Source organism: Saccopteryx leptura, chromosome 2 (genome assembly GCF_036850995.1).
Source record: "Saccopteryx leptura isolate mSacLep1 chromosome 2, mSacLep1_pri_phased_curated, whole genome shotgun sequence".
Lineage (NCBI taxonomy): Eukaryota > Metazoa > Chordata > Mammalia > Chiroptera > Emballonuridae > Saccopteryx > Saccopteryx leptura.
In genome coordinates, this window is record NC_089504.1 from 365064556 (window position 1) to 365080121 (window position 15566).

The window sequence follows — 15566 nt, forward strand, 5'->3', positions numbered from 1 at the left end:
ATACCGTGACCTGGAATTGACAGTACAGCTAACTCTCTGTTTACCATGGCAATGGGGATTTTAGGAAGAACAGCAGTTAATTGAGAAGCAGAAACAATCCCACTTTGTTCTCAGCAAGGGACGTATCACTGCATCAAGGATGGTAGCTTCCCACGGCTGGCCGCCAGGCCCTGGGCTTGCCCAGCGTGGCGGAGATTTAAACCACACCTTTCTGGCTCCACGAGCCAAGTGGCCTGGCTCTCGGCTGCACCTGGGCTGGGCAGGCAGGGGAGCCTCGCTTCTCGGGGCACAGGGACAGGAGCCCCGTTTCTCAGGGCACAGGGACAGGAGCCCCGTTTCTCAGGGCACAGGGACAGGAGCCCTGTTTCTCAGGGCACAGGGACAAGAGCCCCATTTCTCAGGGCACAGAGACACAGGCAAGCATGGACACCTGGGCTGGGCAGGCAGGGGAGCCCCGCTTCTCGGGGCACAGGGACACAGAGACAGGAGCCCCTCGTTTCTCAGGGCACAGGGACAGGAGCCCCGTTTCTCGGGGCACAGGGACACAGGCGAGCATGGAGAACGACCCCGTGCCTGGCCCAAACAGCAGCTCCCCGGCTGAACTTTCAGCAGTTTCTAGCCAGGAGCACGACGGTGAGGGGCGTGGCTGGGGTCTGCACTCCTAGCGGGAGGAGGAGAGGGGCCCTGGGTCTGGCCGGGGCTGGATCACGAGGTCCAGAGGAGACAGGGAGAGAGTTGGCTGTACTGACACAAGCAAACCCCCAGCAAGCTGCCCAGCATTTCTAGGAAGGAGAAAAGCAAACCACCGTCCCACCTCGGACTGCCCGGTCACAAGTGAGGCAATGATGGCCCCAGTCACCGTTGGGGTGGGAGGCCAGCCCCGGGTGCGGCCCGAAGGGGTGACGCTGGTTCAGCGGCTGCAGCTCCTCGCTCTGACCCAACGGGGCCCCTGTGCGGTGCTGGGGGCACAGCGAGGCCTCGGGTGCTGCAGAGCAGGGACACACACACACACACACAGAGAAAGACAGGGCGTTAGAGGGACAGGGCGGCAGGACTCGAGCAGAAGCCAGTGCCTGACATTCTCAGAGGCAGGGAGCCGCCTGCTGACCCACCACCCGACCCTGAGCATGCAGCCACGCTCGGGGTCAGAGGGCGCCGGGACCCGTCAGAGGTGGGGCCGTGGCAGCTGCAGCTGGTCCAGCACAAGGCCGGCAGGACCTGCGTGGAGAGGCTTGTCCAGAAGCCCAGGCTCCGGCACCCCGAGGGCCTCGCCTCGCACCTGAAGTACCCACAACCACGGCCAAAAGGGAACACAGGCTACTGCAGCTCCCCGCTGGGTCCCCCGGCTTCTCCAGAACACCGGCTGCAGAGGGCAGGCGGCGCGGGGAGCTGCTCCAGGGCCACAGAGCACAGCCACCCCCAGCTCCCAAGGAGGGAGCCGAGGACACGGGACACCAGCTCCACCCCGGGGGTCTCTCGGGACGGGGAGAGGCTCCGTGAGAGGAACAAACACTCCACTGCCTACAGGGCCATCTCCGTTTCCTGGTGAGCCCTGGCCTGGACGGAGACATCCGGACATACACAGGTGCAGGTTTCTCAAGTGCATTCCTGAAGGTCACAACCTTGGCTCAGGCAGAGTTCAAGTTCAGAGAGAAAGCGCTGGGCGAGAGCGCTACCTCTCTGGGCTCGACCATAGCTCCGTCCCAGGGGACGGGAGCCTGACCCATTTCCCCAAACGCTGCCGCTGGCTGCACCACGTCACACTGAAACCCGCCAACGCAGGAAATGCCAGTAAGCAGTCTGGGGACAGAAACGCTGACCGGGCAAGGGATGACAGGTCTGCCCGTCATACGACAACTTCCTAAAAACAAAAACCCATCATGCCGACACAGTGCCCCTGAGTCCACAGGAAGGGGCCCGGGTGCTGCACTTTGACAGACAGACAAGCGCTGCGTCCTCCACAGCAGCCCTGCCCACAGGCCACCAGCACCGCCGGGCCAGCACCACACCGTGAAGGCAGAGAAGCGCGTGGCCGGGACCACCGTCAGCGAGCAACCAGGACGCCACACTGCTCAGGGATCGGCCTCCAGGCTCTGCACTCCGCCCCGCGCCCTGAAACCTCTTCCGGATGCCGGGCCCAGAGGAATCCGACAGGCGGGAGGAGGAAACGGGGCAGCCCCACCCAGCACGGGCCCAGCCGTGCAAACAAACGCCAAGCACTCCCGTCCACATGTGGGAGAGGAGGCCTAGCCCAGGGGCACCGCAGCAGGGCTGCCTTCTCCCTCTCGGGGTGACAGACACCATCTCATGCCCCCGGCGCCATGGGAGAAAACCCACCAAGCCCGTCAGGAGACCTGCAGCCCAGGCGTTGGGACACTGGCTGAAGCAGAGAAGCAAGACGACCCGGAAAAGGCACTGTTCCTCCTCGCTGCCACACAGCCAGGCCCAGGCTGGGGGGCCGGACCCTGTCACCCAGACCCTCCCGGAGGAGGGAACAGAGAGCCTGCCTCGATGCCCACCTTCCCCCCCAAAGGCCAGTCCGGCCCAGGTGTACAGAACCGGACCCAGAGCAGCGGAGGGTCTTGAGACACCCGCCACAGCAGCCAAGGGGCCAGAGGTCCCTCTGTAACGAGGGCACTGGCGCCTAGGCGGCCAGGGCCGGGACAAGGACAGAGGTGCCACGGAGCTGGGCCCCCGGCCACGCCCGCAGACCCGCACCACCCCCGTGGGGCGGAGAAGCACCCCACTACTCACAGCCGTGATAGGAGGCGGGCGAGCCCCCGGCCTTGCCGTACTCCTGCTCCGAGTAGGTGGTGGACAGGTTGGGCTGGCTGGAGCCGCGGCCGAAGGTGACCTGGCTGCTGCCCACGCCGGTGGCCACCTGGGCCATGCGCTCCTTGGTCTTGAGGGCCTGGACCCGCTCGGCCTTCAGCCGCTCCTCGTCCCTGAGCAGCGCCACCAGCTGCTTGGACTTCTCACGCACGTTGATGCCCTGGTCCTTGCCGTCGCGGTCGACGTACTGGAAGTCCCGCAGGGTCTGGACGGCGAAGATGTTCTCGCGGCACTGGTGGGCCACGCGCTCGGAGCCCGTCTTGACCAGGTAGTCCAGCAGCGTCAGCGCCTTGTACACGTGCCGCCAGTTCCGGCCGTGGTCGTTGAGCCGCTTCCACACCATGCTCATGATCTCCGCGAAGGCCACCACGTTGTAGGTCAGGTCCGCGATCTCGGTCATCAGAGAGCTGGACGGGCCCCATGGGTCGTTGGAGGTGGCTTCCCGCACTTTGATTTCAGCCTCCGAGTAGTTGTTCACGATGTTTTTCACCTGCCGTCGGATAGACGACGTCGCCATCTTTGTTTCCTGTCACAAACGTAAAGCTCTTCAGAGAGAGAGACTCTTCTGTCCTGGGCACGTCGGCTCCTTGTGAAGGTTCAGTCTCTGTAACGGACCTGGAGCGAGGGCCCTGGCGGTCATTTCCTCCGCTGGAGACTTGGGTCCAAGCAGCCGGGAGCCATGACCTAGAGAGAGAGAGAGAGAGAGAGAGACACTCACTGTGCCACAAGCTCAGCCGAGACACAGGCCCCAGTGGACGCCCATGCACACAGAGGCTCTGCAAGGCCCCGGTGCAGACGCCCATGCACACAGAGGTTCTACAAGGCTCCGGTGCAGACGCCCATGCACACAGAGGTTCTGCAAGGCTCCGGTGCAGACGCCCATGCACACAGAGGTTCTGCAAGGCTCCGGTGCAGACGCCCATGCACACAGAGGTTCTGCAAGGCTCCGGTGAAGACGCCCATGCACACAGAGGTTCTACAAGGCTCCGGTGCAGACGCCCATGCACACAGAGGTTCTACAAGGCTCCGGTGCAGACGCCCATGCACACAGAGGTTCTGCAAGGCTCCGGTGCAGACGCCCATGCACACAGAGGTTCTGCAAGGCTCCGGTGTCTGCAAGGCCCCGGTGCAGACGCCCATGCACACAGAGGTTCTGCAAGGCTCCGGTGCAGACGCCCATGCACACAGAGGTTCTACAAGGCCCCGGTGCAGACGCCCATGCACACAGAGGTTCTGCAAGGCCCCGGTGCGGACGCCCATGCACACAGAGGTTCTGCAAGGCCCCGGTGCGGACGCCCATGCACACAGAGGTTCTGCAAGGCCCCGGTGCAGACGCCCATGCACACAGAGGTTCTGCAAGGCTCCGGTGCAGACGCCCATGCACACAGAGGTTCTGCAAGGCCCCGGTGCAGACGCCCATGCACACAGAGGTTCTGCAAGGCCCCGGTGGATGCCCATGCACACAGAGGTTCTGCAAGGCCCCGGTGGATGCCCATGCACACAGAGGTTCTGCAAGGCCCCGGTGGACGCCCATGCACACAGAGGTTCTGTAAGGCTCCGGTGCAGACGCCCATGCACACAGAGGTTCTGCAAGGCTCCGGTGCAGACGCCCATGCACACAGAGGTTCTGCAAGGCTCCGGTGCAGACGCCCATGCACACAGAGGTTCTGCAAGGCTCCGGTGCAGACGCCCATGCACACAGAGGTTCTGCAAGGCTCCGGTGCAGACGCCCATGCACACAGAGGTTCTGCAAGGCCCCGGTGCGGACGCCCATGCACACAGAGGTTCTGCAAGGCTCCGGTGCGGACGCCCATGCACACAGAGGTTCTGCAAGGCCCCGGTGGATGCCCATGCACACAGAGGTTCTGCAAGGCCTCGGTGGACGCCCATGCACACAGAAGTTCTGCAAGGCCCCGGTGGACGCCCATGCACACAGAGGTTCTGCAAGGCCCCGGTGGACGCCCATGCACACAGAGGTTCTGTAAGGCTCCGGTGCAGACGCCCATGCACACAGAGGTTCTGCAAGGCTCCGGTGCAGACGCCCATGCACACAGAGGTTCTGCAAGGCTCCGGTGCAGACGCCCATGCACACAGAGGTTCTGTAAGGCTCCGGTGCAGACGCCCATGCACACAGAGGTTCTGCAAGGCCCCGGTGCAGACGCCCATGCACACAGAGGTTCTGCAAGGCCCCGGTGCGGACGCCAAATGCACACAGAGGTTCTGCAAGGCTCCGGTGCGGACGCCCATGCACACAGAGGTTCTGCAAGGCCCCGGTGCGGACGCCCATGCACACAGAGGTTCTACAAGGCTCCGGTGCGGACGCCCATGCACACAGAGGTTCTACAAGGCTCTGGTGGACGCCCATGCACACAGAGGTTCTGCAAGGCCCTGGTGCAGACGCCCATGCACACACAGCAGTTCTGGGGCCGGCAGGGCAGGCCTGGACACACGCCAGCCCTCCCCCCAGGACGAAAGAGATTCCCTCTTTCTTTCAGAACTAAGGTAAGATCAATATTACAGGTTAATACTGAATAAAATTTAAACTCAAGTTTAAGCCTTTGGAAGAAAACATTGTGACCATTTTCAAAATGTTCCCATTGACATGGTTCTTCTCTAGGCTGTGTTTCTACAGTGTGGCCAAAGCCAGCTACAGAAACATCAGGTAAGAGAGGGTGATCCTGACAGAGCTTAAATCATCTCTGGAAATAAGAGAGCTTCTCATCTCATGCATTATCTTCACCCAGAAGTGCCTGTCTACACCTCTTGAGCAGCTAAATCCTGGCTTTGCTGCCCACAAGCAGGGACTTCTCCACAAGCCCCACTTTATAAAGGTTCCCAGCTCCTTTTCCAGAGCACAGCTAAGACCCTCCCCGGGCCTGAGCTGTGGAACACACCTTAGAAGTCATCTGGCTCCAGCCTAATCCCCTCATTTCCAGAGGAGAAAACGGAGGTGCGGGGTCGCACACGAGCTGGTTCGCCCAGCCCTGTGCCACGAACACGTCTGTCTGCTCCCCAGGAAAGGAATCCTGACCGGGCCAGCGCGAGGCCCAAGGCCCCAGCAGTGGGTGCTGGTCCACACGCTTGTGCACCCATGAGCAGCCAGCACTCAGCACTGTGCCTGACATGCTGTAAACGCTGTTGAATACATGTATGAAGTGAACTAGAAACGCCCCCTTCCTCGGGAAGGCCTGTCTGGCAGGGACGGAGCACAGCAATCTGAAGACGCAGAGCCGACAGCCCGCTCAGCTGCCTGCTGGCTGCAGGGGCAGGCACGGCCTCCCCAGCCGAGGGGCCCGAGGGCATGGAGGGGCAGTGCTGACAGCTCTCTCCTCATGTATAAAATGAGCAACAAGGCCCCGAGACTCCAGGGCCGGCCAGAGGCGGAGCAGCACCGCGGGTGGGGACAGGAAGCTCCCCCACTGCCCACCGCGGCTGGGCTCCCCAGCTGCCTCACTCAGTGTGCAGGGACACCTTCCAGAAAAGACTGCTCTTCCCAGGACAGACAGGCCTGGCGCTGACCGGGGCAGGAGAGGACCCTCCCCACCTCCTGCAGTGGCCCTCACTGTGTCCAACTGCTGGGCTGCTCCTGCCAGGGAAACAGTGAATGGTTTCCACCTTCATCAGCAGCCTCAAACAGGCAACGGGTCCAACAGGAAAGGAAGCCATTGGCTCAGTGGATGTGGGATCAGGACCCTCCCTAGCAACCTCATTGTACCTAAGTCCCCTCTGTTCACGTGCAGACTCCTGGTGACTCCTGGTGAGCCTCCTGTCCCGGCCACTCACTGAGGGGCATCAGGCTCTGTCCCAGGAACACAAGTGTCTGTGTCCTTGTGACAATCCGAATGCCCTATCGCCCCCACTGTCCTCGCACAGACCTGACATCCCCTCCCAACCCTGGTACATCACCCCCGCCCCACAGGAGGCTCCGATGCTGTGGCAGCTCTGACATGCAGACATCGCAGGCTCCATCCCCAGGGCACACAGGAGAGGTGGCCATCTGCTTCTCTTCCCCTCCCTCTCCCCCTTCTCTCTCTCCCTCTTCCCCTCCCACAGCCAGTGGTTCGGCTGGTATGAGTGTCGGCCCCGGGTGCTGAGGATATCCAAGCATCGGGCCCAGACGGGAAGGGGGTGGATGTTGCTAGGTGGATCCTGGTTGGGGCTCATGCAGGACTCTTATCTCTCCTCCTCTCACTTAAAAAAAAAAAAGCAGCAGCAGCCGACAATAGGTGTCCGGAGGGGGGAAAGCCACAGGAAACACAAACAGCGATCACTCATCGTGAGCAGCCACACAAATAAGAAAGACACCTCATAAAACCTCGTCCTGGTGACAGTCACTACATCTGCTCTGGCCAACAAGGCCTTCTCTCCCCGTTCCGACTTGACAAGACCTCTGCCTCGGCTGAAGGCAGGCGTGTGCTGCCTGTCCACTCCCTGGCCGGCTCTCACAAGTGCTCTGACGCCCGTGAGAGGACTGGGGACAAAAACATTCACGGTCACGCGCACACTTGATTTTAATCAGGCTTCTCAGTCACTGCAACACTCACTGCTGGCAGAGACGGACCTTGAAGAGGAAAATAAGAATACTCTGATCATTTCAATAAACACCTCCCAGGTTAAAGTGCAAAAGCACTCGTCAAAATCAGCAGTAACAGCGCCTGATCTGGGGTGGTGCAAGGGCAGAGCATGGACCTGGAATGTTGAGGTCGCCGGTTCAAACCCGGGGCTTGCCGGGTCAGGGCGCCTGTGAGAAGTACATAGTTATCATAGCTGTATGCTTGCTTCCACTCCTTCCCTTCTCGCTCCCTCTCTCCCCTCCCCTAAAACCAATAAACAAAATCTTAAAAAAAACAACCCAGCAGCATTCAGATGTGCCAATGCCCAGGGGTTCTACGATGCGCCCAGGACCACTGAGTGGTCCCATCTGGTGCAGAGCAGGTAAGACCGTCCCCTTCTCGAGGACAAGCAGGTGGCCCTGGGACCACCCCTGTTGCCTTTCTCCAGGTAAGAAGGCAGCTTTGAGTAAGCATGAGAGCAAACAACTCTGGTAAAAAGTCCACAAATGGGCCTGACCTGTGGTGGCGCAGTGGGTAAAGCGTAGACCTGGAAATGCTGAGGTTGCCGGTTTGAAACCCTGGGCTTGCCCGGTCAAGGCACATATGGGAGTTGATGCTTCCTGCTCCTCCCCCCTTCTCTCTCTCTCTCTCTCCCGGTCAAGGCTCATATGGGAGTTGATGCTTCCTGCTCCTCCCCCCTTCTCTCTCTCTCTCTCTCTCTCTCTCTCTCTCTCTCTGTCTCTTCCTCTCCTCTCTAAAATTAATAAATAAAAATTTTAAAAAAAAGTCCACAAATGGTTGAACATATAATGGAAAAAAGAAATTTACTGAGGGAGCAATGACATTCTGCAGCCCTCCACAGCCTGCCTCCTTGGGGGACGGACCGGAACAGCTGGACCCGTCCCCGCAGGGAGAGGCCCAACCAGGCACCTCGGTGCTTCCCAGGCCCCTGGCAGCAAAGAAAGGCTGCAGCCCCGTGAGCCAGGGTCAGGGTGCTTCTGCTGGCACGGGCGCACCTGTCGAACGGAGAGCAGGCCAGGAAGCTCGGGGACGGGCTGCAGCCGAGGACGGCTTCCTCTGCCGGGCCCAGCCGGCAAGGACATCTGTCTGCAGGCACTCTGAAACAGGCTTCCAGAAGGAAAAAGCTAATAAAATATGTGTTATGTTCAGAAAACTGTATCAAGTCTAAGTAACACGAGTGGCTGCCTGCCTGCCACTTTCTTGAAGCCACAGACAAGAGCCACTTCCAGGACCAACACGTGGTGCGACCTGGAGATAAGAAATTCCCGGTGGGGCCTGACCTGGGGTGGCGCAGTGGAAAAAGCATCGACCTGGAACACTGAGGTCGCAGGTTCAAAACCCTGTACTTGTCTGGTCAAGGCACATATGGGAGTTGACCCTTCCTGCTCCTCCCCCCCTTTCTCTCTATCTCTCTTTCTCTCTCTCTCACTCTCTCACCTCTCTAAAATGAATAAATTTTTAAAAATTAAAAAAAATTCCTGGTGGGAGGAAACACACCAAAGGAACTCTTTTCAGGGCCCCACGGGTGACACCCCCCCCCCCCGAGACTGCAGATCCAAACCCAGCCCGTCTGGGAGAGAGCCGGGGACACACGAGTGGCCACAGGGACCACAGTGGGGCCAGCGGGGGCATGCGGCCTCCCAAGCTCCTCCAGCTGGGGACCTGCACCTCGGGCTGCGCACCTGCCCGTGTTGCCCTCAAACCTCAGCATTCCCACTTTAAAAGATCTCCAACTCAACCTCAGAATCGGGCGGTAAACAAACATCTCTCCTCTCCAAAACATCTGCCAGCTGTTCCCCCCTCAAAAGCCAGCCCCGAACACACACCACCCTTAAGTGAACACACTGCCAATCCTAGGACCGAGTTTTGATTTGTTCTCACTCTCTTGAATAGTTTGCACACCCCACTTTCCAAACGCCCTTTTTAATCTGCCAGCTCTCTCCAATTTGCTGAGCCTGAATTAACATACAGGCAAAAGCACCTAAAACAGGAGAATTTGTTACCGTCTGGGCTCTTCACTCAAGCCTGAGGAAGTGTGGTCAGTTCCTCAATATCCAATCACTGATCAAGGACCTCCAGGACAGATTCGGGGAGAAGAGCAGGTAGAGGGACGGAGCCAAAGCAAGAAGGAAAAATCAACGTTGTTCAAGTCTAGGTCAAAAGGAAAACAAAGTGGGTGGGCTCCCTTTCATAAATTATACGCTGACAACTAAAGACACAAATGCCCTCGGGGCAGCAGTGACTAGAAATGCCTCTAGAACATACTTCTCTGTCAGGTGGGACTCAGAACTGTTTTACAGTAAGTGCTGAATGAAAGTTTATACAATTCTGTGACAATTTTAAGTATTTTTGAATGGAAACAGCTGACTTCAAGTTGGGATTTACTATTCAGGGCACAAAAATCTCTGTTCCTGATCAAGAGAGTGGGGACAGAACGAGAGGATGTCCACTGACTTCCCTGGGTGAGAGGACTGGGGGCCCCCACCCACCCACCCTGCACCCCACTCTACTCCTGAAAAGCCTGTTTTAAACAGTATTCATTAGCCATTCATTTTATTAAGAATCAGCGTTTCTGAAACACGAGATAACCACTGGTGATCACAGAGTTAATAAAAATCCAAGCGAAGCAAAGGAGCTGACCACGTCTCCGATCTGGGGAAGCCCACAGCGGGGCTTCCCTGAGAGCACTGAGGACAACACCTCCAAAGCCACAACTATTCAGACAGAGGGGACACGCACTTTCCTGCAGTCAGCCCAGCATGAGGGACGGTTCTTGCAGCCAGAGAATACTGACTGGGAACGGAGTCTGTTGTTTCCTCTGCTGAGCGACATCCATTCGCCTTGTCTTGGAAAGGATCATGGTCTTCCAGGGCGGGGCGGGCGTGACCAGGAGCAGGGCCGGCCCCCAGCCACAGTGGCCAGATCAGGGGCCAGCTGACAATGAGACTGGACACCTGGAGCCCTCTCTGGGCGGGCCCTGAAGCTCCTGAGAAACAGCAGGGTCGCTGAGCTGCTAGAAGCCCCCTCAGGGCCGGGCATCACCTGCGCCTGAAGCCCGTGCAGAAGCAAGCAAGGAGCCCGCAGGAGGAGCAGGACAGACCATCCTGTGAGCCTCCGGGCCCATCGGTCCTGAGCCCGTCCATCCCTCGGCCTCCTCAGGGGCCTGTAGCCCACAGCAGGTGTGCTGTGCCGCCCGCAGCAGCGAGCTCTGCCCCGTCCTGAGGGGAGCTGGCAGCCACCGCGGCAAACGTGCTGAGCACCGACCAACCGTCCCCCCCCCCCCCGCAGGGCCGCTGGAGAGAAGCAGGGACACAGCCAGCCGGCTCTCCGGACACCCCTGACCAGGGCTCCAAGCTGAACGAGGCCCCGCGTCCCTCCCGGGGAGGCTGTCACCCCCAGCGCGCAGGCACCCCACTCAAAGCCTGGGACCGCCGCTCTTTTCTGAGTGGCTTCTGATGGTGGCCCTCAAGTGACAGCTGAATCACCGCACTGCGGGGTCAGGCTGGGGAAGGAAGTGCTGCCAGATTTGAAATACAACGCGAGTTCAAAAGCCTGGAAATAGACAAACAAACAAGAAAAAACAGCAAACAGAAAAAAACTAAACAAAAAATTCCAAGGCCAGTAGAGCGCAGACCCTGGAGACAAGAATTCCGTGAAAAGGCTCCGTGGGCTTGTGCGCTGGGTGGGGACACTCCCTCCAGCCCTGGGGGCTCCGTGCCGGGAGAGCGGAGGGGCCTGCACGGTGTCTGGGGTGGCTCAGAAGGTCCCCGGTCAGAGCCCACGTGTCTCAGCCACGGTGCTTCCGTGACGAGGCCACAGCCAGTCCTGAGCTGGGACCACGTCCACCCCGTCGGACAGGAGATCTGGGCAGTGACTTCTCAGGGATCAGGGATCGATCAGGACCAGAGGTGAGAAGAGAGCAATCATCGTCTCCCTCTCGCCCCCAAACCTGGCAGTTACAGGTCAGTCGACAGTGACCGTGGCAATGCAGTCACGATCAACAAGTATGACTGCGTGAGCTGCCTCTTCAGCCCAGGGAGCTTTCACGCTGTCTGTGACGGGCAGCCTCCGTGACTTCACACGGACTTCGTTCCTCCTGACGTGGGTGACGGGGACAGCGGGGAGCAGAGGGGACAGCCACCCTTCCTGCAGCACTGCGCCAGCGTGGCCCCCTGGCCATGCTCACCAGAACCTCCGGGGGGCGCTGTTCAAGACGCCAACCCCACAGTCATGGGGGGGCGCTTTGGGGATGGAGCGTTCTCACCGAGCTCCCAGGGGGACCTGCCACGTGTCACCGTACGACACACACCAATGCTTTGTGAGCCTTGATGAGCCAGCTCTGATTTTTCCCGTGCGTGCCGTCCATGGGAGCGGGGACGTCTGTCCCTTCCTAGCAGGGGAGAGTGTGCCGTGGCCACGACAGGAGGCGCAACAGGGGTGGGGGCAGGGGGCCGGGACGCTGAGACTGCAGCTCCCATGACCAAACCAAGCTGACCGTCCAGAAGACAACGGTCCAGTTAGGACAATACGGACAGTGGCCACATTCTCCTCCACAGTGACCGTTTCAGCCGGAGAGAAAGGACGATTGTGACGCATCGGACAAGCCAGCAGCCACTCAGAGCTTATCGCCACTCTTCATGCCGGCGAGGGGACTGGAGAGCGGAAAATCCTTTACCCTCCCCAGGGAAACGGCAAGAGTCAGCCAAAAAAAAATAAAGTTCTCTTCACTAACTGAATGCGGGCATCTAACGAATTCCAATGACTTTTTCGGTAGAGAATCAAATTTTATATCACTATCCAAAATGTGGGCTTAAAGAAACTGCCTGTACATGCTTAAAGAGTTTCAAGGAAAAACAAGCATTTTAGACAACTCTGTAGACCAGTGGTCCCCAACCTTTTTGGGGCAACGGACCGGTTTAATGTCAGAAAATATTTTCACAGACCGGCCTTTAGGGTAGGACAGATAAATGTATCACGTGACCGAGACAAGCATTAAGAGTCTCTTGACGGATGTAACAGAGGGAATCTGGTCATTTTTTAAAAGTAAAACATTGTTCAGACTTAAATATAAATAAAACGGAAATAATGTAAGTTATTTATTCTTTCTCTGTGGACCGGTACCAAATGGCCCATGGACTGGGACCGGTCCGCGGCCTGGGGGTTGGGGACCACTGCTGTAGACCACAGAGCAGGTAAACTCTCCACCCACTCCCCTCTCCCCCTCCCAGGGGCAGAAGAGCCCGAGGGTGTCACGTAGCTGGCGGGAGGCACCGCCCTGTGCCCCCTGCACACAGAGAGCCCGAGGGTGTCACGTAGCTGGCGGGAGGCACCGCCCTGTGCCCCCTGCACACAGAGAGCCCGAGGGTGTCACGTAGCTGGCGGGAGGCACCGCCCTGTGCCCCCTGCACACAGAGAGAGCCCGAGGGGGTCACGTAGCTGGCGGGAGGCACCGCCCTGTGCCCCCTTCACACAGAGAGCCCGAGGGGTGTCACGTAGTAGCCGGCAGCCAGGTGGAGATGGGAAAGGCTGACCAGGAGGGCTGCGCTGGCGGGAGGCACCGCCCTGTGCCCCCTGCACACAGAGAGCGCGCCCACCCCACGCTCCTCCCAGGACCAAACACCGGATAGCTCAACTTAGATCTCAGCCTCCTATGACTTTACCTGCACTTAACTTTTCTGAAAGCAGAAATCTACTACTGAAAACACACGAGAAACTTCCCCCAGCACGTCCCCGACCACGTGGTTGTGGGAAGCACTCTGGAGGCAGACCACACAGGTGCTGAGACGCAGTCCTTGTTCAAGACCCATAAAGCCCCAGCCCGGGAGACCGGGCCCTGGCCACTCAAGCTGCACGCGGCCCTCGAGCCCAGTCCCTGGGCCTCACTCTCTCAGCCTAGGGAACGGGGTGTGATGAGCCATGTCTCCCTCACTGGGTCAAGGACCAAACACCCTGACAACTGGGCCAAAGGAAGGGGAGTTCTTCATGCCCCCGCCTCGCTTCTACTCCTCATGGTGGTTCTGCAAACGACAAGTCCTGGACAGCGCTCTTAGAAAACCAACCCAGAGAGCAGTGTGGTACCGTGGAGCACAGGGTCAGGACACAAGAAACCAGGGGTCTAAGTCCAGCCCTGTGACCACTCTGTGGCACCAGGCAGTGACCAGGCACCTCACTTCTAAAATTATGGGGTAAACCAGAGGGTCTCCCCAAACCTTTAATTCCCAAGATCCCAAGACGGCTCAATTCCCAGCCTCCAAGGTGTCCCGGAGAGCCCAGCTCCCGACCAGCCGGCCACAGCCTCCAAGGTGTCCCGGAGAGCCCAGCTCCCGACCAGCCGGCCACAGCCTGGCGCACGCTTCCCATGGCCGTGGGGCTCCGTGCTGAGCCAGACGATGGAGCTTCCCTTGGAAGAGCGGCCCTTGGAACCCTTTCCTCCTTCAAGAATGGCAGCCCTTGTGTGGCCCCTGGGCCCTCCGTCTCCACTGCCTCCTCTCTGACTCTGCTACCAGAATACCCACTGAGGACAGGTGGCCATGCTCCTCCGAGACTGGGACCCGTGGAACACTGTCTGATGGCCTGACACACCCACCCTGCCCCCAGGGGCAGGCGCAGCTATGAATTATGATTTGATTGGTACAATTTTCCAGTTTGAGACACTTAAACAAAATGCAGAGCGGCACGGGAAAACTTAGGGTTCCCGGTACTTCACGGGGATGGACCTGCTGTCACTATGGTGGCCCTCAGTGCCGCGCTGTCACCCTGTCCAGAAGAGCCAGTGACGAACGGAAGCCAAGGGAACGTGAGCTGCAGACCCCTCCGCCAGGACCCCACAGGCTGGCTTCAGGCCCAGCAGTGACCGGACACTTTCTCGTAAGGAGCTCAGGACACTCGCCAGGAGAAACCTCGCTGGCAAAGGACAGGTGTTTCCACACTGTGTCCGTACAGAACCAGAACCAGGAGAGAAACAGGTGGTCTGCTCACTCTGCCCCTAGACCCGCAGCCCTAGGAGGTCACGGCGGACCTGCCCAACACCAGGTGTTCCAAAACAAGGCGATTTCTGTGGCCACTGAGGGAGCCACTTCTGCAGACCTCAGGTGGTGGCTGTTGACGTCCAGTAGCCCTCACAGGGCGGCCTGGTACCCACCCCGTGCGATGAGCCAGAGCCCCAGAGACCAGAGGACAGACCTCGCAAAAGGTCAGAGGATAAGCCAAACTCCCCTACCCTGGCCACTGGGGTCCCCGGAGGACAGACTTGAAGGTCACTCGCATGCTGCTCTCTGCCAGCCGCTCTCCTCATCGCTGGGACAGTCCCCTCAGTGCCACTGCAGAGAACCCACACTCCACGCTACCTCCGCCTCCCCCCCGCGTCCCCTCCGCCAGCACCCTTCCCGACTGTCACCCATTCACATCTCAGTTCATACCCGCCTCCGGGAACTGCCAGCTTCCCTGGCGGCAGAGCCCGTCTCTGCTGGGCATCTTCCTGCTCCCGCTCTGGTCTGCCTGCTGACCGCCCGTGTCCCAGCTGCCCCGACAGGGTCCCGCTCCGGTCTGCCCGCTAACCTCCCGGGCCCCGGCTGCCCTGACAGGGTCCCGCTCCAGTCTGCCTGCTGACCTCCTGGCCCCGGCTGCCCCGACAGGGTCCCGCTCCGGTCTGCCCGCTGACCGCCCGTGCCCCGGCTGCCTCGACAGGTCAGGGCCCATCTTCACCGCGGTCTCCTCCAGGCCCAGAATAGAGCCCAGCATGGGGAGTGCTCAAGCGCTGGCTGAGTGAAGGAACACAGAGGCCAAAAAATGACCCTCAATCCGGCCTACTCAGAGACCAGAGTGAACCCCGGAGGGTGGCCTCCAGTTCCAGGTCCCCTATGGTCGCTCTCACTTGAGTTAAAACAGCCGCTGTACCCCGTGCTGACTGCCCAATGGTAACCTGAGGACAGGGTGTCCATATCTGGTGGGTTCTTTTGTTTTACTGAGACAGAGAGAGAGACAGGAAGGGAGAGAGATGAGAAGCATCAACTCATAGCTGCAGCTCCTTCGTTGTTCATTGATTGCTTCTCATATGTGCCTTGACCGGGGGGCTCCAGCCGAGCCAGTGACCCCTTGCTCAAGCCAGCAACCTTGGGCTCAAGCCAGCAACCATGGGGTCATGTCTATAATCCCACACTC

General features: G+C 59.5%; 1 protein-coding gene across 4 annotated transcripts in view; it reads right to left on the reverse strand.

Moving 5' to 3' along the window:
• Positions 1-15566, reverse strand: part of EPN2 (epsin 2) — a 102647-nt gene that overhangs the window by 45572 nt on the left and 41509 nt on the right. For 2 of the 4 annotated variants that reach the window (XM_066364995.1, XM_066364994.1), the window contains exons 2-3: positions 2755-3516; positions 815-985 (exon numbers count right to left, since the gene is read on the reverse strand). In XM_066364995.1, the coding sequence (XP_066221092.1) occupies positions 815-985; positions 2755-3349 (766 nt within the window). In that variant the 5' untranslated portion in view covers positions 3350-3516. The remainder of the gene's footprint in view (positions 1-814; positions 986-2754; positions 3517-15566) is intronic. The other 2 variants (XM_066364997.1, XM_066364996.1) reach the window with 1 other exon arrangement.